Source organism: Solanum dulcamara, chromosome 11 (genome assembly GCF_947179165.1).
Source record: "Solanum dulcamara chromosome 11, daSolDulc1.2, whole genome shotgun sequence".
Taxonomy (NCBI): Eukaryota; Viridiplantae; Streptophyta; class Magnoliopsida; order Solanales; family Solanaceae; genus Solanum; species Solanum dulcamara.
The window spans coordinates 46,441,196-46,465,109 of NC_077247.1; the positions used below are offsets into that span (position 1 = coordinate 46,441,196).

At 32.1% G+C, this 23,914-nt stretch overlaps 3 protein-coding genes across 8 annotated transcripts in view; 2 read left to right on the forward strand and 1 right to left on the reverse strand.

The window, feature by feature from the left end:
- The window catches only part of LOC129872014 (uncharacterized), a 28,407-nt gene extending 24,776 nt beyond the window's left edge, over positions 1-3,631 (forward strand). For all 6 annotated transcript variants that reach the window (XM_055946845.1, XM_055946844.1, XM_055946848.1 and 3 more), the window contains 6 exons: positions 349-472; positions 594-613; positions 833-989; positions 2,458-2,746; positions 2,858-2,930; positions 3,439-3,631. In XM_055946845.1, coding sequence (XP_055802820.1) covers positions 349-472; positions 594-613; positions 833-989; positions 2,458-2,746; positions 2,858-2,930; positions 3,439-3,521 — 746 coding nt within the window. In that variant the 3' untranslated portion in view covers positions 3,522-3,631. The remainder of the gene's footprint in view (positions 1-348; positions 473-593; positions 614-832; positions 990-2,457; positions 2,747-2,857; positions 2,931-3,438) is intronic.
- Positions 3,632-4,188: 557 nt separating this feature from the next.
- On the reverse strand, positions 4,189-8,640 carry LOC129874829 (uncharacterized). The gene is made up of 6 exons (XM_055950199.1): positions 8,515-8,640; positions 8,354-8,420; positions 8,068-8,175; positions 7,869-7,967; positions 6,887-7,012; positions 4,189-4,862 (listed from the first exon to the last, which is right to left on the reverse strand). Exons 1-6 carry the CDS (start codon positions 8,542-8,544, stop codon positions 4,717-4,719), a joined length of 576 nt encoding a protein of 191 aa, XP_055806174.1. The 5' UTR covers positions 8,545-8,640; the 3' UTR covers positions 4,189-4,716.
- Positions 8,641-14,546: 5,906 nt separating this feature from the next.
- LOC129873447 (uncharacterized) lies at positions 14,547-15,432 on the forward strand. The gene has a single exon (XM_055948546.1). The coding sequence runs from the start codon at positions 14,771-14,773 to the stop codon at positions 15,332-15,334; it is 564 nt and encodes a 187-aa protein (XP_055804521.1). The 5' UTR covers positions 14,547-14,770; the 3' UTR covers positions 15,335-15,432.
- Positions 15,433-23,914: the final 8,482 nt, after the last annotated feature.

The window sequence follows — 23,914 nt, forward strand, 5'->3', positions numbered from 1 at the left end:
ATCCCAATGTTGGTAGCTAGAGGTAACTCAGCAATTGATGGACACCTAATCCGTAATCCACCTAGAATATTTTGTTAGTCGTGTACTCATAGAAAGATGATTAAGTAAAAGATCTCCAAAATTGAAAAATTCATCAAGGCATACCGTTGGTCATTTAGGGTCACAAACAGACTTGAGTATCATCAGATTAATCATGCCTATTTCCAAACTGAGGTTGATTCCCAATTGGACACCCACAGATATCCCTTTGGTAATTTTACTTTTGAACTATGTAATAGATTATGTTTATTAATTTTCTGTTGAGCTCATATCGAATAAATCTTGCTGACTGATTATTATGATTTCAAGGGTTCTTTGGAGAAGTCTTTCGCGGTACTTGGAATGGAACAGAGGTCGCAGTTAAAGTTTTCCTAGAACAAGAATTGACTGAAGAGAACATTGAAGATTTTGCCAATGAAATATCCATCCTGAGGTAATTTGTACTAAGCAAATCATTTCGTCCTTTTTACTCAGGAACATCCTATAAAGTGAAAACCAAATCAGACATACTTATTTAGCTAGCTTAACCTTGTATCTCTTTTCCCTTCATGCAGCCGCATTCGTCACCCAAATGGTAATTTTCTGCTCTTCCCTGAATCTATGTTTGTGGTGGCATACTTCTTGTACCCACTTCATTGAATATGCTATTAAAAGCTGTAGAATGCACTTGATCCTTGAGACTCTATGGGAAATATGAAAAACATTTCAGTTTTATGTTACCAAAATTCAAAGAATACACTTTTGGTGGAGGAACAGTTCTGTAGTTGTTTGCCAAACACACTTTTCCTTTCAGTTATCTTGTTCCTCGGTGCTTGCACAACTCCACCTCGTTTGTCCGTGGTTACTGAATTCATGGAGATGGGATCCCTATATCATCTGATCCATGTAAGTGGACAGAAGAATAACCTCAGCTGGCAAAGGAGATTGAAAATGATTTGTGATATATGCAGGTACTTCCAACATAAACTATGTACTCAGATTCCAATTCATAGTTCTTCATTTCCAACTGAATATTTTATTACAACTACTTTTTCAATAATTTTGTTTTGGGTGGTTTGCAAGATTTTGGCATTAAGCCTAGAAATGTTATACATTGTGTCTGATAAAGGCTACTGTCCATATGACTGAATAAATGCCATTGCACTTCAAAATTCCCTTAACTTTCTTCAGTCGGATACTCTTTGGAAATTTATGTGGCTCTTTGAAAAGTTGTAAATGAGTCCTGTTAAGATCCTTAGACAATAAAATAAAAATAGGAAGTCACTTTGGAGCTAAATATTCTTCTTAGAATTAGTAAAATCAAATTGTGTTAGATTGGGGAACGTATGCACCATTGTCAACCACTGCATGATTTTTGTTCATAGCTAATACAAGATCCCCTGGGTTACATGAGTAAATATTTCTACGAATGAATGTTTAGTGAATCTACCCATGCTGTTATCATTTGTCTTCCAATGAAAGAAATAATTTTATTTAATAAAATACTCCCTTTGAGTACAAGGTTGTAGTTCCAATTTGTAGCGCTGAATGAAGAAGGGAGCAACAGGACCTTCAATGGTGTCGGAGTCATCCCAGTTGTCGAGCCTGTTGTCTACTTTTGATTAAATCCAACTTCCATTGTCTTCTGTAAACTCCATGTTTTTGGACAAAATATTCTTAAAATCTGTCGAAACTTCATGAATCTAATAGTGGTTGTTAATTTTGAAGCAGTAAAGATAGTTATATGAGTTCATGACATATCTAATTTAACAAGAAAATGGAGTGGAAACTGATAAATAAAGCCATTATCAAAGATGGACTTTTTTAATGGGTTAAGGTACATTTGATAGATGTTTCATGACATACTTGTTATCTATGTTACATGGACTTGTTTACCAGTATGTCCCAAATACAAGTTAGAACTGTTTGATATGATTATGTGCAGCTTTTATGCCACATTCTAATGTTCTGTAGAATCAACTCCATACCCATATCACATCTATCAGACAGTGGTATGACAAGTCTAATGAAGGATTTGGTGAGATCAGAATTAGAGTTGGTCCTTACATAAGGTGAAATGTCTATATCGAATGGAAGAGATGGGATTATTCAACAGGCATTGAGCATAAGAAGAAAGAGATACACACATAGATTTGTAGACTCATGTCCTTTCAGTTTATTGTCATGTCTCATCGATCAAAAGGAGCATAGACAGTACATAATCGGGGGGAAAAAGAACACTTCGTTAATTGAATGTTGGAGTACATAACTTAAATTTACTCTTATATGTTCTTTGCATACTTAGCAGTAAAGAGAAAATCATCACTAGATTTTGTAGCTTGGAGGACAATTTTTTATTTATTTTTGTGCTATAGTTCTGCTAAATCTGCTCTCTGTTTTGTATGTATCTTTAACATCTGCTTCTCTGTGATTATTTAGGGGGCTTATGTGTATACATAGGATGAAAATTGTTCATCGTGATCTAAAGAGTGGAAACTGCCTCGTAAATAAACACTCCAAAGTCAAGATCTGTGATTTTGGGCTGTCCCGATCATTGACTCCAACCCCCATGCAAGATTCTTCCTCTGCAGGTACACCAGAATGGATGGCCCCAGAGCTTATCCGTAACGAACCTTTCACTGAAAAATGTGACATTTTTAGTCTTGGGGTCATAATGTGGGAACTATACACACTCAAAAGACCATGGGAAGGTGTTCCAGCCATCCAGGTAATCTCTACATGACCTTTCTTGTCAGCTTCACTGAAAGAAATAGAAGAGAACTACACTTCCTTTCATCTTCAAGTGCAATCTTCATATAGTGGAAATTCACAAATTCAGGTCGTATATGCTGTTGCTAATGACGGAAAACGACTAGAAATTCCTGAAGGTCCTCTAGGAAAGCTAATTGCAGGTAATTTTCATTAGAATATATTACTCTACATTGTGGACACGTTATATTTCATGGGATTTTTCCTATATACGTGATGCAATTAAGCAATATGTAATGGAAGTAGTTAATCTAGGCAATGAACACGAAGAAGATGATAGCCCAATCAGGGTTCTAGCCGAGAATTGAATGTAGAAGAGAGAATCAGATATTATTTCATGAATGATTCATCTTACATGTAGTTGCTACATTTATAGGACTGAATCTAATAACAGAAATCTGGAATTACAACTGCTACAGCTAACAGCTCCAACAAATTCTAACTAACTTCACACATCACCTAACAACTATTGCCACCTCAGCTCGTGTACACCTAACTTGTATCAATACGCTGAGAGTGTAAAGTAGTTTTTATCATCGTAATTTAACAGGTTACCTGATTCGTTTACATTATTAGTGTATAATAAGTACAACTCTATCATATTGTGATCTCCTCGTTATATAATTTATTTTTTTTCGTTTTGTGTTGTAGATTGCTGGGCAGAACCAGATGAACGGCCTAGTTGTGAGGAAATCTTGTCACGGCTAGGAGAATGTAGGTCTTCTGCTAATTGATTCTTCACTAGAGCGAGGATTAATTCTTCAATGAAAATTGTATATATTGCAGATTTCAACATCAATTCCTTTAAATTTTGAAGTCTATAAAAAATAATGTTACTTCTAAACTTCTTAGTTCTGGTTCTTATTCCCTTTGCCACAATCTTTTCTGCGGAATTGCCGTGTTACTTCGTTGAAAAGGTTTGTTTAAAGGATCAGTTATTACAACAGATTGGAACTTGAAATACTAGGTCTTTTAAGGGTGTAAATAATTTTCACTTCCCAACTTTGGTTTAATAATTAAACTCCACTAAATATTATGCGATATTGATTATAATGTGCGGATTTGATATGACTTGTAAAGCCTCTAGCAAGCGACCCCTTAGTGCCTAGTTGAAACGGAAGGCAAGTCGGTCAAATTGAGAGAATTGACGTTCTCCCATCCCTTAAATATCTGAGAAGAGTTCAATCGCCATCAAAGTCTTTCTCAACAAAAATATATCCTGGAGAACATTTCATTGGCACAAGGTTCTTCAAATATATTAAGTACTAATACTTGCTTCACACATTGTCGACAAATGCACGTACCCAACCTCTACCCTTGCTTCTTGATTTATAGGTAAGAATTAAGATGACATGATCGATAATTATTTAAGAATAGCAAAATTAACGAAATCAGATGATGTTTGAAGAAACAAAGCCAACGAGTGTTCGTTTTCTTTCATTCATAATCCGACTCCCACAACATAATTAGGGAAGCCAAAAGTATCATCCCCGAGAACACAAGTTGTAGGACTCTCTCAGTTGGAGAGTGTAGTTGCATAGTTGTGCGCCAATGGAAATTTTTTGCATTGGGTTATTTTTCCATTCTGATGCCTCTTGTAGAATTTACAACATTACAACTTCTTAACTCACTTGCTACCATTTTTAAGATCCCATTAAACAAGGGAGCTTTCACTTAGCATAACCATGGCTTTCTAGTGGACATGTAACATGATTTACCCATGTAAGGATTTTCTCAACAGTCCTTTTTTTTTTACAACAGAAAGGATTCTCTCAACTTTCCTTCTTTTGAGAAGATAAATGGATTCTCTCAACTTTCTTCAGATTTTTTTTTTCTAAAAGGTCAGCAATCAAATAAAACATCTACCTAAAGGCGTTATGGCCAACTTCTAAGAAAGTGATTGGAATCTCAGACCAGATAATAGTAATCTCAAGACCTAATATCATATGACAAATCTTGAAATCGACTCAGCAAATTTGACTTGTATTTCCCAACTTCAGCATCCTCAGCAGACTCGAGGGTGGACTTGATGATTGACATGGCTCCAGCTTGATGTAAGACCACAGCAGCCTCATCTGCAGTATAAGAATGAGCACTCAGCACTACATCCATTCAAACAGATATGCAAGCACAGATAGCAAGTACCTCGGCAGGGTATTCTAGTAACATCTGACACTAATGGAATATGTCAAGCTAACCTGTAGGCTAGAAAACATCAGCCCTATGCCCTAGCAACATTTAGGGCCCACTTGGACATGATTTCAAATCCTATCGGCAAATGCCTACTATCATCAGCCAATTGGTCTTATAGTCTGTTTGGCCTAACTTATTTTAAGCAGCTTATAAGCTAAAAATAAAATAAGTTGGGTTAGCCCAACTTATTTTTTTTGGCTTATAAGTTGTTTTTAGGTTATAAGATGTTTTAAATAAGCTAAGCCAAACAGACCCAATTATTTTTTGGGGCTTATTTTAGCACAAAATGGTTTTAAGTTCGCCAGTCAAACACTCAAAAAAACTGAAGATAGCTTATAAGTAACTTATAAGTGAATCCAAACGGGTTCTTAATCTTCCGATTAGTTTTATCAGCCGAAATAGGATAAGGTAGCAAGGCCATACAAATAAAATAAGACGTCTTTATGTTGTTGATCTGTATTACTAAAATACTTAGAACATCAACTTTGACAACCTTTGTAAGAAACAACAAAGTTTTCAGAATATTTCCAAAACCAGAAAATCAGGAAAAACCAGAGAATCTGGAAAAGAAAGAAACAATATCTAAAATATTTATAAAGAAGAAAATCGAGCCCACTAAATGGACAGTGTGTCCTTAAGGAAATTATTCTCCTCAAGTATTCAAGGTTAATGGAATATATCCTCCTAGGATAGAACGATCTTACTCATCGTTGTATTGGTATCTAAAACCACGGTGTCAACGAACCATTCAAAGGCAGTAAAGTACACTAGAATTTGTTTGTGCAGAATAAGAAGAAGTTCAGAAAATGTGTTGTGTCAAAAATAAGAGGAAACTCCTCTATTTATAGTCAACAAATGGTAGTGTGAAAAGTCACAACCTTATCGGAAAGGTCACAGCCCTTTGAAAAAGTCACAACTCTTCATAAAAGTCACAACCCTTCAGAAAAGTCACAACTCACTACTCTTCATTTTCCATTCACACCTTTTAAAACCCAACACTTCATACATCTAAAGTTAAACATTAAGCAAAACTGACTCAAGTTGTACAACATTCTTTTGCCTTAAGTAACAAGCCACAAGCACCAGAGAATTTCTTGTTTAAGCTGAGATTTCCTTTGCTTGGGTTGATTTCTTAAGCACTGGCACCGAGGTTGACGGGGCTCTATTAGCAAACCATGCTATTAAAGTGACTTTTTGGCGCAGAAGATAGAAATATTAATCACTATGCATCACAACAAAATACAGGATAGTCACAGACGTAACTAATCCTAGTATCCAGTGTTTTTCTGACAAAAGTAGTTCTTAATTTGTCTATCCTAACAGGTCCACTGATAAAGGAGGACCTGCCAAGTACACAAGATTACAGAAGACTTCTTGTCCAACTGCTTTTTGTCTATTTACATTGTGCTTCAACAGTTTGGCGGTATAATTAAAGGCATTTTATGGAGAATGTTTTCCAAGGAAACATCAAGCATAAAATTAGTTTATAGCACAGAAGCATGTATCATTGTGGAAATGCCCAGAGATTGTTCAATCACAGAATTCTTGGGTCTAGCCAATAGGTAGAAGAATTATCAAGAGGTTCAACCAGTAAGCAGACTCCAATCTGTAACATTTCTTTACAAGTGAAGTAAGGAAATATTCTCTGACAGCTAGATGATTTTTTTCTATTAAAGTTTTGTGTCATTCAGGAAAATAACATCAAACTGGTGGTATGATATAAAAACGAAGTCGTCCATGCATATTCTTCACTCATTATGTAGACAAATGCATCCACAGAGTAGTGATTCAGGGGCAAAAAATGAACCGCAGGCCTCCGATGGAGGGAGGAGGCTGGATTTGCAGAATCAAGGGGGAATCCTCAGATCTCATGTATTTAATTTGCAGATAAAATTTGAGTCCTGACCTGATTTTGATATTGCAAAAAGAGCCTTCAAGGCTTCCTTCCTCGTGCGATCATCTCTGGCACACTCTAACATGTTCAAAAGCTGTTGAGCCCCACCAATCTCAACAATTTTCATCCTTCTTTCATCTAGGAAGCAAAAAGGCACAGGGTAAAAGATTCACGGATAAGAATCTAAAAGTCTCATGATTAGTTCAAACAGCGGTCATGTTTTGACTACAAACTTCAAATATTGCACTTTGAGCAAAAACTGTAAACTGTGTCGCTAATCGATTGCAAGATATCATATGGAAATAAAGCAGTGTGCATCCCTCTTAAGTTGTATAATGTTTTAGATATTTAAAGACCAGAAAAAAAGCTATTTAAGAAATACAGTTATCTTGTTATAGTAGTACTGAGAAAAGGAACACCAATCAAATAGAGGTTGACTAGGATACTAAAATATAAGGTACTAGAGTAGTCTCATCTTATATTGGAACAATGAAAGAAATTTCCTTATTTTGTACAATTAATCAGTAGGGAGTTCCATTAGCTTTAAGTTTCAAAGGAAGGTTATACAGTAAATAAATCACGAAGAATGGGGAAAGCGTCCAGATGCAAGAGACTCGGCTCCACATAGTAATCGAGTGTGTAGATTATTATAATATAAAAGAGGATGCAATGGAGGTTAATGTTATCATTTAAATCCAAATGAGCTCCTAACAGCACAAAAGGTGATCAACCTAGGTTCACTAAATTCATAACACTCAGAATTGTTAATTTGACTTTCAGATACCAACAGTAGTTTTTCTTTGCTGAAAAATCTTTCCACCACCCTTAAAACATAAAGTGATAGGTCCTTACTTCTCTTAAATCAAAGACATATCTGCACACATTACTAATAACATCAAAATCATGATATTGTGCACCATAGTGCCAACATATACTTGAACCCTTTAAAGAATACTTAACTTCCCAATTTCCAAGTACTGTGACCCAAACTTACCATCTATAGCAAAACGAGCTAATCTGGACGCACCCATTCTTTTAAATAAGGGATCCTTGACTTGTAGAAGTGAGACAGATTGTTGGATCAGATTGTCTCCTATTTAAATCAGACATTAAGACGACGCCAACAAATCAGACAAGGCAGGAATTCGAGTATGGTGTAATTGATTCATGTCACCATATAAATGAGACCTTACCCATGTATGGGAAAGTTTGATACCCAATAACTGTAGCAGTCCCAGCAAAAATTAATTTTAACAGCCACCCTACTTTTCTTTCAGCTTCTTGTTCTATTGACTGTTCATCTAGAAAATCACACAAAATAAATCTCAAAGCGTTCCAGTAGTATGAACCCACAAGAGGGAAATAGCAAGTTTCCTCAAAAGACCATTGTACAAATTGCAATAAGCAAAAAAAAAAAAAAACTAATAACAGCTAGAGAAACACACAAGATTCCCAATTTAGGTAAGATATACTTGTTACCTCTCCCAAAGCTGGGAGTAGAAAAACGTCGGGGTTGTAAATTTATAGGCGTTCTCCTCCATAGATACTGCATTAACATTATTACACAAGTCCATCAACAAATGAAAACAACAGATATCGCTAGATGAAAATTGTGAATTGATGATGATCATGATCATTACAGGGCTGAATCGCGCTGCTATTGTACGCATTCTGCAAGGCCAAAGAATTGTGGGAGAACCTTGTCGCCAAGTTCCCCCTTGACGAAATTGAGAACAGCACGTTCGGGGACCCAAGACGGACTAATTATGGGCCTTTTGTAATATGGACTAATTGGGTTTTATCGATTGTTACTTGGTAGTCGGATTTGCACAAAAATAACCACTTTTGACATTTGTGCAGAAATGACTCTTTTTAAGTTCAATAAAAATATTTGAACCATAAATACCTTTAAGTTGTACAAGTCCTGAAATATAAAGGCTAACTTAGAGAAATTCCACTAATTTAGTACCTAAGTATCTCTCTTCCCTTCACTTTTCATCATTATGAAATTTACCAGAATTAGGAATTCATATTCATGTATCTGACATGTCCAGATACATGTATATTGGATACATGAGATCAAAATTAAGTGTATTTATGTAATTGGATTCGCATGTATCTGAATTTCTCGCTCACTTCTCTCCCTATATTTGATATTCCAAATACATGTATCTAGTGTGATTCATAAGTATCTAGGATACATAGACTATCGCTCGACTCTCTTCCTATTTTAGTGTAGCTAATAGCAAAAATACATGTATCTAGGTGTATCTGACTTGAAATCTGATATGAAATTATTAATTAGTGAGATAATATATAATTATTTCAAATTATAGAGAGAATTATTAAATATGGTAAGAATATTGTTGTCGAGTACAATGTCTTTGTTCTCCATTAACAAAACAATTTTAATAACCTCTATCAAAATCCCAAATATTTGAGTACAAGTATTGTTAGAATGAGTAAACCCGAAAAACTGACCAATTGTATCCCTAAAAGAAGGAAAATAATTTTAGTCTAACCCTCCCTTTTTTGGGGGGGGTGGGGTGGGGTGGGGGGTTAAAGATTACCACAAAGAGAATTCAATAGATAAGCCAAAGGAGCATGAATGGAGTGAAACATGAACTCCCTGATACAATACTAGGAGTGAGGGGCACATACTCATACTCTCTAACTTATCAAAATAAAAGGAAAGAAAAAAGAGGAGGGTTGCTTCTCGTATGATAAACTTACAAAATAATTTAAAATCCTTACAACCAAACAAAATTCAGCTATGGTTGAATATGAAAGCCCTTCTTCACTCGAATTCTAACGTTGGGCTTGTCAACTAATCATTTTAGATGATGGTTGATCAAATCTGTCAACAAAGTACACCAACTCTTCCATCTAATAATTTTAACCTTACTCTTTCGTTTTGGCTTTTCATGCTATGGTTCAAAATCGAATACGGGTGGGGTTTGAATTTTAAAAACAAAGTCGAGGGATTGTGATTTTACCCGTCTTTTAAATGTTTATTTCACATAGCTATGTGGGGGATATATACAGTTGTAAACAACTTTTTGCAACTCTCTTTATTTCAATACTATTGTATACACCTACTTTGAAGGATAATTGGAAGGAAATCAATTGATTCCCAAGTCAAATTACTTGCTCCTATAAGAAACTACTTGTGAATATTATAATCTTTAGCTTACTAATAGAATAATAATCAGATGTTTCAAGAAGTTGTTATGGACGGCCTCAATTTGATAAACACATGTATGTGCATCTAATTGTGTTATTGTTTCACGAATATGGTAGTAACACATATAGTTCAATGTGCAATTGAAGTTGTGGAGCACGAGGAAGATATATTGTATGGGGCGGAATCAGATAGGAATGAGGAGGTTTTGATGAATCTTTATCAGCAAAAAATTACATTGTTTATACATAATTTAAACATTTTTTTATGTATATAGTAGATGTTGAACTTTCTTTAATTTTTTCGTGTGTTTATTTCTTCATATTCTAAACTCTTTAAAAAATCTCTGCCTCCGCTACTAATATTGCATGCTTTATTTTTTAAAGTTATAATTCCTTTTGTTTTTTGGGGGTAGGAAAGCATAATTATATATATTAAACTGCTCAAAAAAGAGGGGGGCTAATGCCACCCTCAATAGTGTCATTGTTACAAATAGGGGTCATTGTAACAAATATAATAATCTGGTACGAAGATTTAGTTTTTCTCAAAATAATAGTTCTTATAATGTTTGTCCAGACATGTTTCGAAGCAGATATTGGTGGAACTATCAAAATGCTTGGGCTTCCAACAACGCTGTGCCTAGCTCCCTCCTTGCTCAGGCTGTCTGCTACCCTGTTCTGCTCCCTGAAGATGTGCTTCAATGGTGCTCTCCTCAAAGTCTGTATTAAATATCTGCACTCAAAAAGGATGTTAGTGTATAAGAGGTTATCATGTATGAGCATGTTAATGACCATAGAGTTTATATTGATCTCCAGTGGTGTAAGGTTATTTTTCTGGGCTAGTTGCAGCTATCTTTTAGATGATATGACAATGTAAAAAAAATACGTTGTTAATTAAGGGGTCATCTAGTTGTGAGATATATTTCATGAAATTATTTTATTTCACTTTCTATATGAAATAACTTATTCCATCTTTTATACTAAAATGATGGAACAAAATAATCTTAAAATTAAATAATATCTATTATATATCAAATACAAAATAAATTAATCCCATAAAATATTTCGAAAGTATCATCCTTATATTCCACCATCTAAACTACCCCTAGCGTATATAAAAGTTAAATTCAAACAAGGCTTTTTGGTATTCCCCACTAATGCATTTGAGGCTAAAATTCTCAAACTTATTCTCCTTAATCTTTCACCCATTAAATAAAGAGATGTTGATAGGTACAATACAGAGATATATTTTGATCAGTCCTCTTCATCAACAGCATCTAGAATTGTTGAAGTACCAATTCATTCTGATTATCAAATAGCATATATGTTTTTTCACATGGTATATGTACTTTTTTCTTGGCCGAGTAAAATTATTTCATCAAATGATTTTTTTAGATTGATACGTCTTGAGAGAAAATGTTCTAAAATATAAAAAAAAGTTCTAATATCAAAGCTTGTTTACTTGTGGCACGTCTTCTATGAATAAAGTTGTACTACGTTAAGAGCTGTTCAAGTACTATACCACAAGAATCATTTTTACGTACGGCATACTTAACTGATTATTACAGGTTATTATTATTATTATTTCAAATTATTATTTTAGAGTTGAAATAGAAATGTTTCAATCATTGTATGTAGACTTAATTTTATAGTACAAAATTATCTATATTATCGATGCACAGTATAATTCTTTCATTTATATATTTGGTAATTCTAGGAAGAGGGAGTCTCAAAATTCAAGAATGTGACGTCATGTTTAAATCTCAACGGAGGCAAAAGAAATACTAGATGATTCTATCTCATCTGCTCAAACTTTATTGATAGGAGGTAGCAAGTATTTCGATAATTAATCCAAGTATTAATTGAGGTGGGTACAAATTAACCCGAACAAGATGATTCAAAATGCGAGGTAGATGTATGTAGTCATGGGCTGGAATAATAGGAAACTGCATTATGGACAATATACAAAACAATTCTAAAATGGAGCCAAACCTTTGATATTCTGGATTGTGTATATTATATGATAATACTAAAAAAGGAAAAGGATGAAGAAATTAAAAGAGAGAGAGAGAGAATCCAACAGAAACAAAGGGAATTTTGTAAGAGATCAGAGATGGAAGAGAGGGTGCAGACCAAGTAATATGGAAAGTGAAGTTGATAAATATGTCAGAAGGTTAACAAAATTCCCTTTTTGTAACTTCTTCAAAGAAGATGATTGGCAAATTAGAATTATGGTAGAAAAGAGTTCCTATCACTACTAGTGTCCAATTATTGAAAGCTATCAGACAACCCATGATCCATCTCAAACTCAAATTCCCTTTTCTTCTTTTTTATTACTCCAAAATCACCTTTAATAATAGACTACTACGAGTTTAATTAATATATATAGGAGTATTATTATAATATATTTTACACCTTATATAAAATTTAACTATAAGTAAATTTTAAAAAAATCATGAATGAATAACCTACAAAACATGGGAAAACGATAGGTAAAATTACATTGATAGCCTAAAATTTCTTTACAAAGTTGAGGTAACAATAGGTTACCATTAGTCACTTAATCAACTACAAATCACATATCTAAGGATTCAATCCTAGATTTTATCATGAGGATTGAAGATTGATACATGTCTAAAAGTAAAACACCCCTTCTCTAACCCCCCACCCCCACCCACTCTTCCCTAGACCCACATATGGACCCTTCTCTCCATCCTCTCACATGTTGCCCACTAACATCCATATCTGAACCATTTAATGACTGGGCCATAACTTTGATGGGACAACCAAAATTAACCTAGCAAAAACTCAAATTGATTTATAAGGTGTAAGCTATCTATAATTTTAAAGTACCTTTTGAGATGTTTTTTTACCTTGTTGCTCTAAGCAAAGCTTCATTTCTTGGCCCCCTAAGTAAATCAATGTCATGGTCGATTATTATATGAAAATGTTTTGCACATCAAATCAATCATGTTACAACTTTTTCACTTTGGATATATAGATCAGATTGAACCACTTTCTTTTGTGTCATGATGTTGGATTTGAATATACTAACTACTATTGAAAAACATGAGTACTTGGGTTTGGAATCATGTAAATTCTTCAAGTTTAAAAAGGGATGAAATCTTGAAAGTCCAACTAGATTTGAGATTAGGATATATTGCGTGTATTTCTTTTCTTTTTTTTCCTCTCTTAATTGACTATTAATATTGGGTAATGATGGAAAAAATGCACATTGGTTTTGTGGCTGGAAGTTCATGTTTCTAGGGTAAATAGGACAAGCAACTTCACATTAGTCAAAGCACTATATATATATCCTAAAACATAAATCAACTCTGTACTTGAGATGAGTAAAAAGAGTCCATAAACACTTAACTTTCCCATGAAAACCACAAACCCACATGATTTGCTTGGGAATATTGAAAAAAAGAAGAAAAGAAACTCGTATCAAAAGAAGATCTTTTTATGCCCCATATCTCCTTATTAATTATTTTTCCACCCACTCCAACAAATAGCAAAAAAAAAAAAAACAATTTCCTTTTCACTCTTAATTAAACCTAATTAGCTAGGGACCAAATGAAACCTTCTCCATATTGTAAAACAGTATTCTTCTATCACAAGTATTTCTCTTTGGCCCTTTCTTGAATAAGGACCCTACACTAATTAGCTTCTTCACCTACTCTAAACCAGGAGAATTCAACGAAATGTCACTCGACAGGTGTCGAATTCTGATTCAGACACGTCATCATAGAGCAAATGTACTTGGCCCCCACCAGTGGTGACATGTCAATTCCAATCATGTACAAACGTGGGGTCATCCAAGTTTCATGCATAGATAAGGCAGCCAACTCCCATTATTAATTAAACTCAGCAAATTAAGGGCTACAGGAGAATGGAAATGAATGGCAAAGGGCCCTGAATGATCGATACAAAAGGCAAAGTACAAAATGAGGTGCAATTATTCATGCCATTCATTTCCAACCCCGAGCAAGGATTTCAATTTTAAAAAATTATGCAAAAGCTCAAAGAACAAAATTAAAGAAAAAGTAGAGCTGAGCCGAGAATTGAAATCTAGGAGTTTGAGATTTTAGTCCTTTTAAGTTATTAGCTTTAAATTAATATTAGTGCATATTCAATAGATTTCTTAAGATAAATATAAAATTTAGAATCAAAGACATACACAGTAGAGTATTAATATCGAGTTTGATTATCTGAATCCAATACATTCAATGCATAGTATAAATATATGTGTAAGCATCCTCTAAAAATATAAACATATATAGTAAATATATATGAACTCATAACTTTAAAAATATAATAAGTTCAATTCTAATTAAGAATCTTAAAGATTGAACTCATAGAGCTATAAATATTGAATCAACTTTTATTTAAATTAAAATTATTGCTGGCCGAACCTGTAACTCATATTCTACCCCCCAACCCACCCGGAAAAAAAGTATCCACAAAAAGAGAAGGAAAAAAGAAGAAGCTGGTAAGCCCCAAAGCATATAATAAAATCATCATTTGTAGTAACAAAAAACTATACCAAGTTGATTGATATTGATACCAGTACAATATCCCTCCCCTCTCTTCACTTCTTCTTTTGCTCTCATTATAAACACAAGAAAAGAGACTTTTCTTTCTCTTTCTCTTTCTCTTCTCCTTTTCCTCCTCCTCCTTTTGGAAAATAAAGATAAAAATAGCTAGCTAGCCATCATGAAGAACACAATAAGATGTTGCATATCTTGCATACTACCATGTGGGGCACTTGATGTAATTCGAATAGTTCATGCTAATGGCAAAGTTGAAGAGATTAGTGGGAGCATAAAAGCAGCAGAAATCATGAAGATTTACCCTAAACATGTTCTTAAAAAGCCATCATCATCTTATTATTCCTCAGAAGGAGGAGGAGTTTGTCCGAAAATCGTAGTAGTTCCTCCGGATGCTGAACTTAAACGTGGCAAGATTTATTTCCTCATGCCAATTCCTACTTCTTCAAGTGAAAAAAATCGTTCGAAATCATCATCATCATCAACAACAACAAGGAAGAAGAAAACAAGATCTTCATCTTCATCATCATCATCATCATCATCACAAGGTCATCATATTAATAATAATATAAATGGTAGTAGTAACAATTTGATGGTGTCTAATGATCAATATTTGAGTGAAATCTTGTCTGAAAAAGTCTCAACACAAAGAGAAAGAAGAAGAGGAAGAGTCGGAGTATGGAGGCCTCATTTAGAGAGCATTTCTGAGGCTGTAAATCATGAAGCATAACTAAATCTCAATTTGAGTTTGTTATTAATTTTTTTTTTGTCAAGAATTTTCTTCACTATGGTAAAGGTTCTCAAGGAAAACTTGAAATTTTTCTTCTATTTTTTTTTCGGTTTGTAAATATACATAGATTGAAGAAAACAATAATTAATATGCCCCAAAAAAGAAAGTTGTATTATTGTTTGAATTTTGGTACTTAAATGATTTGATTAATTACTACTTGTTTATGAGATTAAAGCCTATGGAATGGAAAAAAATTGAGATTCTTTCAAAGAAAGATCAACAGATATATCTTCAAGAAGTGATTGTAATTGATGATCAAATTTTCCATAATTTAATTTTGTTAATGTATTTCTAATTTATTGTGCCAGGTTCACTCACCGTAACTCATATTGTCGGCCCTAAACCGGTATAAAAGGGAAAAGATTATGATAAATTGACTAGAATTAACAATTAAAATGAATTAGTTTATGATGAATCCTTAACTTGTTGGGTTGGTTTCAACTCAGGGGGCAATTGGGCAAGTTAACTTTTTGATAGAATTCACTAACTTTAATTTAAATTTTATATTAATAAATTAAATATTAAATCTAATTACTATCTGATGTGACTATTTTAGAATTTAAAATTCATAAAATTCAAATTGTTACTCGATTTCAAGAAATAAGGTGATAGCAAATACGATCACTTAATGTAGGAGTAACTCTTTATTTGGAAACAATTTAACTAACACATTGGTATGATCTAATATCAATGTCAATCTGCTTGTTTCCTGGCGTTCTGGTTCCTCTAATGTGTCGGCACAAAAAAAAAGACGAACAGTTTCTGTTAGTACTTTTTTTTGGTTTGTTTGTTTTATTTTGCAAAGCAACTTATAGTACTCCATTGGAAAAGGAAAATTATTTTTTCCCATAAATAAGAATATTACCCACCTTAATCATACAAAATGCACAAGCCGCTTCATGACTAAATTATTCATCATGCAATAAAAAATTACGCTTTTTAAATTAAAGTAGGCCAGGTTATGAAATCTGAGGCTAAGTGAATCATTAGATCTAATTAAAGTAGTAAAAAGAAAAGAAAATCATGACTCATGTGGGATTAAAAATATAATAATTGTAATTTAAACTCCAGGAGAAAATGATTCTTGTTCTTCGGATCAATTGCTTGGTTGAAAAGGTTATTAACAACTAGATTATAGGCTAGACTATCATGAACTTTTTCCCCTCTAAAAAATACACTTTCTTTTCTTTATATATAAAATAAATGAAATATTATATGTTAAGATAATCAAAGAGTACTTTAAGCTAGCTATAATGTTGATGGAACAATTGTCCCCACTATACTTTTTCCTAAGCATAGAATAATGCAGTTCTAGCTTGCGTTATGATTTATTCCCAAGTGGAATGAAAGAGTTTTCCTTCAAAAGAAGTCCTTTTGTTCTTTGAAGATTAGAGAGGGGTGACTATCATTAGTATTCGTTTAAGAATTTTTCACTTTATCACGCCAATTTTATCTGTTGTTGCAATACGTACGTAGGTTATTCTATTATCAAAATTTTAAATTTCACATTTTAAGAAAACTGTAAATATCTTTTGAGTGATTAAAAAATTCTTAGATGGATATATATAACTTTATTCATTTGTTAATGTTAATAGCTATCATCCTTAAAAGGTTTTATAATTCGAAAAATTAAAGGACCTAAAATACCCTCAAACTATTGAAAATGGTACAAAAATGTCTCTCATTCATTTATTAGGCCTAAAATGCCCTTGGCAATACCTTTAGGTCCAAAAATGACCTTTTTTTTAACGGAAAAGATTATGAGGGGCATTTTTGTACCATTTCCAATAGTTCAAGCGCATTTTAGGCCCTTTTATGTAATTAAAATTTTGTTAAATAAATTTTGATTTATAATTAATTTAAAATAATTAAATTATAACCAATAGATAACCGCCACGTGTTTAAAAATTATTTAAATCATTTAATTGAAATTTTGTTAAATAAATTTTAATTTATAATTAATTTTAAATAATTAAATATTAACTAATAGATGACCGCCACGTGTTTAAAAATTTATTCAAATTATTTAATTAAAATTCTGTTAAATAAATTTTAATTTATAATTAATTTAAAATAATTAAATTGTAACCAATAGATGGCCACCACGTGTTTAAAAAAAATATTCAAATTATTTAATTAAAATTATGTTAAAGAAAAGGTCATTTTTGAAACTAAAGATCGATGACAAGAGCATTATTGGTTACAATTTAATAAATAAATCAACATTAATTTAACCAATAATGCTCTTGTCATCGATCTTTAGTTCCAAAAATGACTTTTTCTTTAACATAATTTTAATTAAATAATTTGAATAATTTTTTAAACACGTGACGGTCATCTATTGGTTACAATTTAATTATTTTAAATTAATTATAAATTAAAATTTATTTAACAGAATTTTAATTACATAAAAGGTCTTAAAATGCGCTCGAACTATTGAAAATTTTACAAAAATGCCCCTCATACCCTTTTCCGTTAAAGAAAATGTCATTTTTGGACCTAAAAATGAATGATCAATGACATTTTAGGTCCAATAAATAGATGAAAGACATTTTTATACCCATAGCCCTTTTCCATTCATAATTACCACTATTTCCGGTGTCTGTTACAGGTCATATTCATCTTCCCATAGTGAAAAATATGGTTCGTGATCCCATATATATTAAATTCCATATTCTGATTCATTTGAGTTTCTGAAACTCTCTCCACTAAATTGGGGGCCAGCAAAAAAGCTTGGCATAAAAATTGTTTGGAATTTTATCCATTTTGATCGATCATTGATTAGATTTCTTGTGAGTGAAGGAAGAATATCAGAATATTTTTTACATTTTTTTTTCTTCTATATGCATGTTTGGAAGCCGCACAGTGAAAAAATCAAGAGTTTTGGTCTCATATACGATAAAAAGAGTGAAATTATGTAAGAGGACTGAAAATCCGCGCATCGCCAATTCAAATTTGAGCAAGTTACTCATTTGATTGGTCGACAAAAAATAATTACATTCCCCAACTAAATATATATAAAAATATATATTTGTTTTTATGAACAACTTTTATATAAATTTAAAGTTGGATCCTACCACATAATTAATTTGTATGGGTGTCTAAGGTAATATATGGTTATTAATTTGTATGGGTGTCTAAGGTAATATATAGTTCGTGAAAAATAGTATAACTAATTATGATGAATCTTAAATAGATCTAATAGAATAAAATATAAATGATATCTTTTTATTTAGTAATAATTTAATTTAAAATACTTATTAATCACCTTTAATAAGATGATTTAATTTAGTCATATAAATATTTATAATTTAATTTAAATTATAAATTTCAAAATCTTTTTTTCTTATTTCTTAAAATTTGTACTCATGTCAAACATCATCATCAAGCCGTATAAATTATTGAAAGAATGAATTCCTAGCTCTAGAATCTATAAATATCTTTTCAACTCGCATTATAAATTGAGCCGGAAAAATAATAATTAATCGTGTAGTCCTCTAGCTATTTGAAGAGACCTTTTTTCCCCCTCAAAAACACATAAATTTCTCTATGTTCACGTACTGTTTATGATAACTCTTGTGTCAAAAAACATGAATATCATGTAATTAATGCTCTTCAATTAATCTTATATGGTCAAGTCTTTAAAGTAGAATACGACGAAATATAAGCGAAATTTCTTGATGAAACTCTTCTTTTTTTTCTTTTGGAATTAGTATAACGAAAATAACAACATATAAATCATGTATAGTTCCACTATATGCGACATGAATCATCGTGTTAGGGATTCATCCGAATTATTTTTGATAAAAAATTATATTATTTATATATAAAAATAATTTTTATGTATATATTAAATGTCGAACTCTTTTCGATAAAAAAATATACTATTTATACATAATTAAAATAATTTTTTAAATTTTAAATTTTTTTACTAAAAATTCTGATTCCGTCAAAAGTTACGAAAAAATCCATCAACTTGGCCATTTTTCCTTCTCTTTTTTTCGGCTAAACATAATAAGTCTTGGTCTATTTTATTCTATATTTTATATAGATTACAGAAGAGAAATACAAAATGAATAAGACAAGAAGATAAACTTAATAATATGAAATTAAATTAGAGCCTTTACCTGCTGGCTGCTGTATTGGTTGTATGGAAGTCGGTGTCTTTACCTTTTGCTAATAGGGTCGTTTCTTAATATTTTAAATTTATTTTCCAACATATATGTGGTCTTTTCTGCTCCATTTAATGTTTATCTAAAATTGTTCTATCCATTTTCTTTCAAACAATAATATCAAAATTCAAAGGGTGTATACAACTTGGAGAAACATATATAAAAAATTTCATGTTGTCATCATAGTTACAAAAAATGGCAGCTCATTAACGGGGTCGAGAAATTTTTAAGTTTATTCTAGTTTATGATAATGATTATACATAAACAAATTTTAAGTTTAATTTATTGGATTAAAATTTGGTCCAATCTTCCTTTTATTTTCTTCTTCTTTTTCCCCTTTCTTCCGTATTCAATTTTAAGACTCTTTCTGTTTGTTATGTGACTAATAGCTAACCCCTTAATCAAAGAAACGCACAAAGCCGATGTTTGGGTATTATTGAACTAAGTTTCCGAATAATTACAACAACAAAAAATCAAAGGATAGAGTACCAATGGATGGATTTTTGAGAATTCAATAACTTTTATGCGAATACTATATTTATATTTTTTTAAAAAAATTAAATATATAAAAAATAGTATACGTTGGAACTAGTAACAAATTAGTAGGCTCTAGATCTCTATATAAAAATGAAGTGCATGCCAAAGATGCATATCTAAAAAATGTGTATATATGTAAAATTTTACGAAAGGGGTTAATTAATTTGGTTTTTGAATTTAGAAAACTTCACCTACTCCACCATATATATATATATTCAACTCCTAATGACTAATTAACATATTATATAACTTGATATATTCCTTCCACAAGACAAAAAAAACTTTAGTTCCAACATATTGCAGTCACAGTACACAGGCGATGAACTTGGAGGAAAAAACGAAACATGATAATTGAGTTGCATTGATTTTTTTTTTTTTAACTAGTTAGTACTAAAATGACATTACTTTTCTTTTTCTATTTATTTATTTAGTTATATACGTTCTCTTTGTGGGATAGAAAGAGGACTCCACGTTCTCCCATGAAACTGACCAAATACTTCCCCTCATTTTCTTTTTTCTCTTTGTGATTATACTCCTACACATTTTTCTTTCACTAAAAAGGATGGGGAAAAGGAGTTTATTCGTTTATTTTGGCTTGACTTTTTGTTTGAGGTTGTACTTAAAATGGGGAAACTAAGGGAGAATTGATTACGGAGTTGTCTTGTGACAAATTGGCTAATGTTGCGAGAAAATATGGATGTGCTTTCTTTGATTTCCTTTTTTTCTACCTCCATCTTATCCCCTTTAGTAAATATTTGCATACTTTAAATTGGCAATAAATAGTCAACTAATTTGCAAATATAAATACACAGAAATCTCTTAATTCTCTTTCTTTCTCTTACTATCTATTCTTCTTATTAATTTGCTAAGTTCGTTTGTTTTATAACATGTTATCAGTACGAGCCTCCATCACTTTGAGATATTTTTAAAAGGTAACAAAAGGGTAAGAATTTTATTTATTTAAAATGTCTAATATCTCTAAACTTAAATTTGTTACTTTTGATATATCTCGAAAAGGCTACTCATCATGAACACTAGATGCCGAAATACACCTAGAATCGATGAGTCTGACAGACACCATCAAAGATGACAATATGACATCTAGTCAAGACCATGCCAAAGCCATGATATTTCTCCGCCACCATCTTGACTAGGGGTTAAAATTACAGTATTTCACATTAAAAGACCCTCTTAAACTGTGGAAGAATCTAAAAGAAATATATCACCACCTGAAGTTGGCCATCCTTCCACAGGCACGTCATGATTGACTCAATTTGAGATTAATGAATTTTAAAAATATAACTGAATATAATTTTGCCTTGTTAAAATTATAGTATAATTAAATTTATGCGGAGAAGAAATCACTGAGCAAGACAAACTTGAAAAAACATACTCCACATTTTCACCCACGAATATGCTTTTGCAGCAGCAATATCGCGAAAAGGGTTTTAAAAAATATTCAAAATTACTTTCTTACCTTCTTATTACTAAATGTCATAATGAACTGTTAATGAAAAATCACGATAGTCGGTCGTTGGTTCTTTGTCACTCCCTAAAATGAATCACGCAAACTATAACTAACGAGAAAGAGGTCATTGCCTCAGTCGTGATCGTAGTCGTGGTCGAATAAGAAATTATAATCATGATCCTCGCCTGACACCGAGAAATAATCAGCAATATAAAAAGAAGAGTGAGAGGCAAGAAGTTATACCAAAAAAAATAATTAGAAAATATATATCATAGATGTGGAGGTATGGGCACTGGTCACGGACCTATCGATCATCAAAATGTCTGATTCAGCTATATCAGGCATCTTTGAAGAGAGCCAAAAATAATCCAAAGACAAACTTTATCTCTGAAGATAATATTAAGCCTATGCATTTGTATATAGCTGATTTCTTCAATTTCCCAGAAGGAAATATAAATATTGATAAGCCTGATCATATTTAAATAAAAAAAAATCATTTGCTTGTACTAAATAATATGTTTATATTTTTCTAATTCATGTAAATAAATAAAATTTGTATAATGAGTCATGTTTTAATTATAACGTTTACCTTATTTCTTTTTGGAAAAAAAATATGGATATGCCTCAAATTTTATTTGAATCAATAATCATTCACGAGGATATTTGTGTAATTGATAGTGAAATGACTCATGCCATTTTTAAAGACGAGAAATATTTTCCTACTTGCTTAGAAAAAAAGCAAATGTTACTATAATTTTTGGTAATTAAAAAATTATTGAAGGCCCTGGAAGAGCTACTATATTTCTGCTTAAGGGGAACAAAGATTGTTATAGAAGATGCACTATTCTCTTCTAAATCTCCAAGAAACTTATTAAGTTTTAAAGATATCCGCAGAAATAGATATCATTTGAGATACTAAATGAACTGAATACTGAATACCTTGGTATAACCAAGAGTGTCTCAGGCTAGAAATATATTTTGAAAAAATTACCAACTTTGTCGTTTGGCCTATATTATGCAGAAATTAGTGTAATTGAATTACATTTGATCGTAAACCAGAAGTTTACTAATCTAAATATATTTGTGATATGGCATATTCGAATAGGTCATTTTGAATCAATAATAATGAGATGAATTCTTAAAAATTCAACTGGATATCCGTTAAAGAACCTAAAGATTTTTACGAATGATGAATTTTCATATGTTGCTTGTTATCAAGGCAAATTAATTGCCAGACCATCAATCCTAAAGATTGGCATCGAATCTCCTAGCTTTTTAGAGCGTATACATGGAGATATATATGGATCTAATCATCCACCTAGTGTATTATTTAGATATTTTATGGTTCTAATAGATGTATCATCAACATGGTCTTATGTGTGCCTCTTATCATCTCGCAACCTGTCATTTGCAAAGTTATTAGAACAAATAAATAAGATTGAGGGCGCAATTCTCAGATTATCCAATTAAAGTTATTCATCTTGATAATGCTGGAGAATTTACATCCAAGCTTTTGATGATTATTACTTATTAGTTGGGATAAAAATTGAACATCATGTTGCTCATGTTCATACCCAAAATGGCCTTGCAGAGTCATTTATTAAGTGCCTACAATTGATAGCAAGATCTCTACTTATGAAAACGAAATTGTTGATTACTGTTTGGGGACATGCTATATTACAAGCAATAGCACGTGTATGTCTCAGACCGATAAATTATAATAAATACTCGCCGTCATAATTAGTATTTGATCATAAGTCAAATATAGCCCATCTACGAAATTTTGGTTGTGCGGGGCCCTCAATGAAGATTGGACATACATGTTGGGTTTGATTCACCCTCTATAATTCGCTATCTCGAACCGTTGAAAAGAGACTTATTTACTACTGATTTGCAGATTGTCAGTTTGATGAAACAACTTTTCCGTAATTAGGGGGAGAGAAAAAGGAATCCAAAAGAGAAATTGCGTGAAAAGCTTTATCACTATCTCATTTTGATCCACATACACGCACATGTGAGCAGTTGGTCCAGAAGATCATCCACTTACAAAAATAGCAAATCAAATACTAGATACATTTAATAATTTGAAATTGATAACTAAGTCACATATCCCTGCAGTGAATATGTCTACCCGGATTGATGTCCCAAAAGGATTATCTACTTGTATCGTAGCTTCTGGATCTCAAACATGCCTGAAGAGTGGTAGACCATTGGGTTCAAAGGATAAAAATCCTAGAAAGAGAAGCGAGAGAAATAATAAAGATGATACTGCAAAAGAACCTCTTGAAGAAGGTCAAAATTTGAGTAATCTTGATATTCCCAAAGAAATCAGTGAACCCAAGA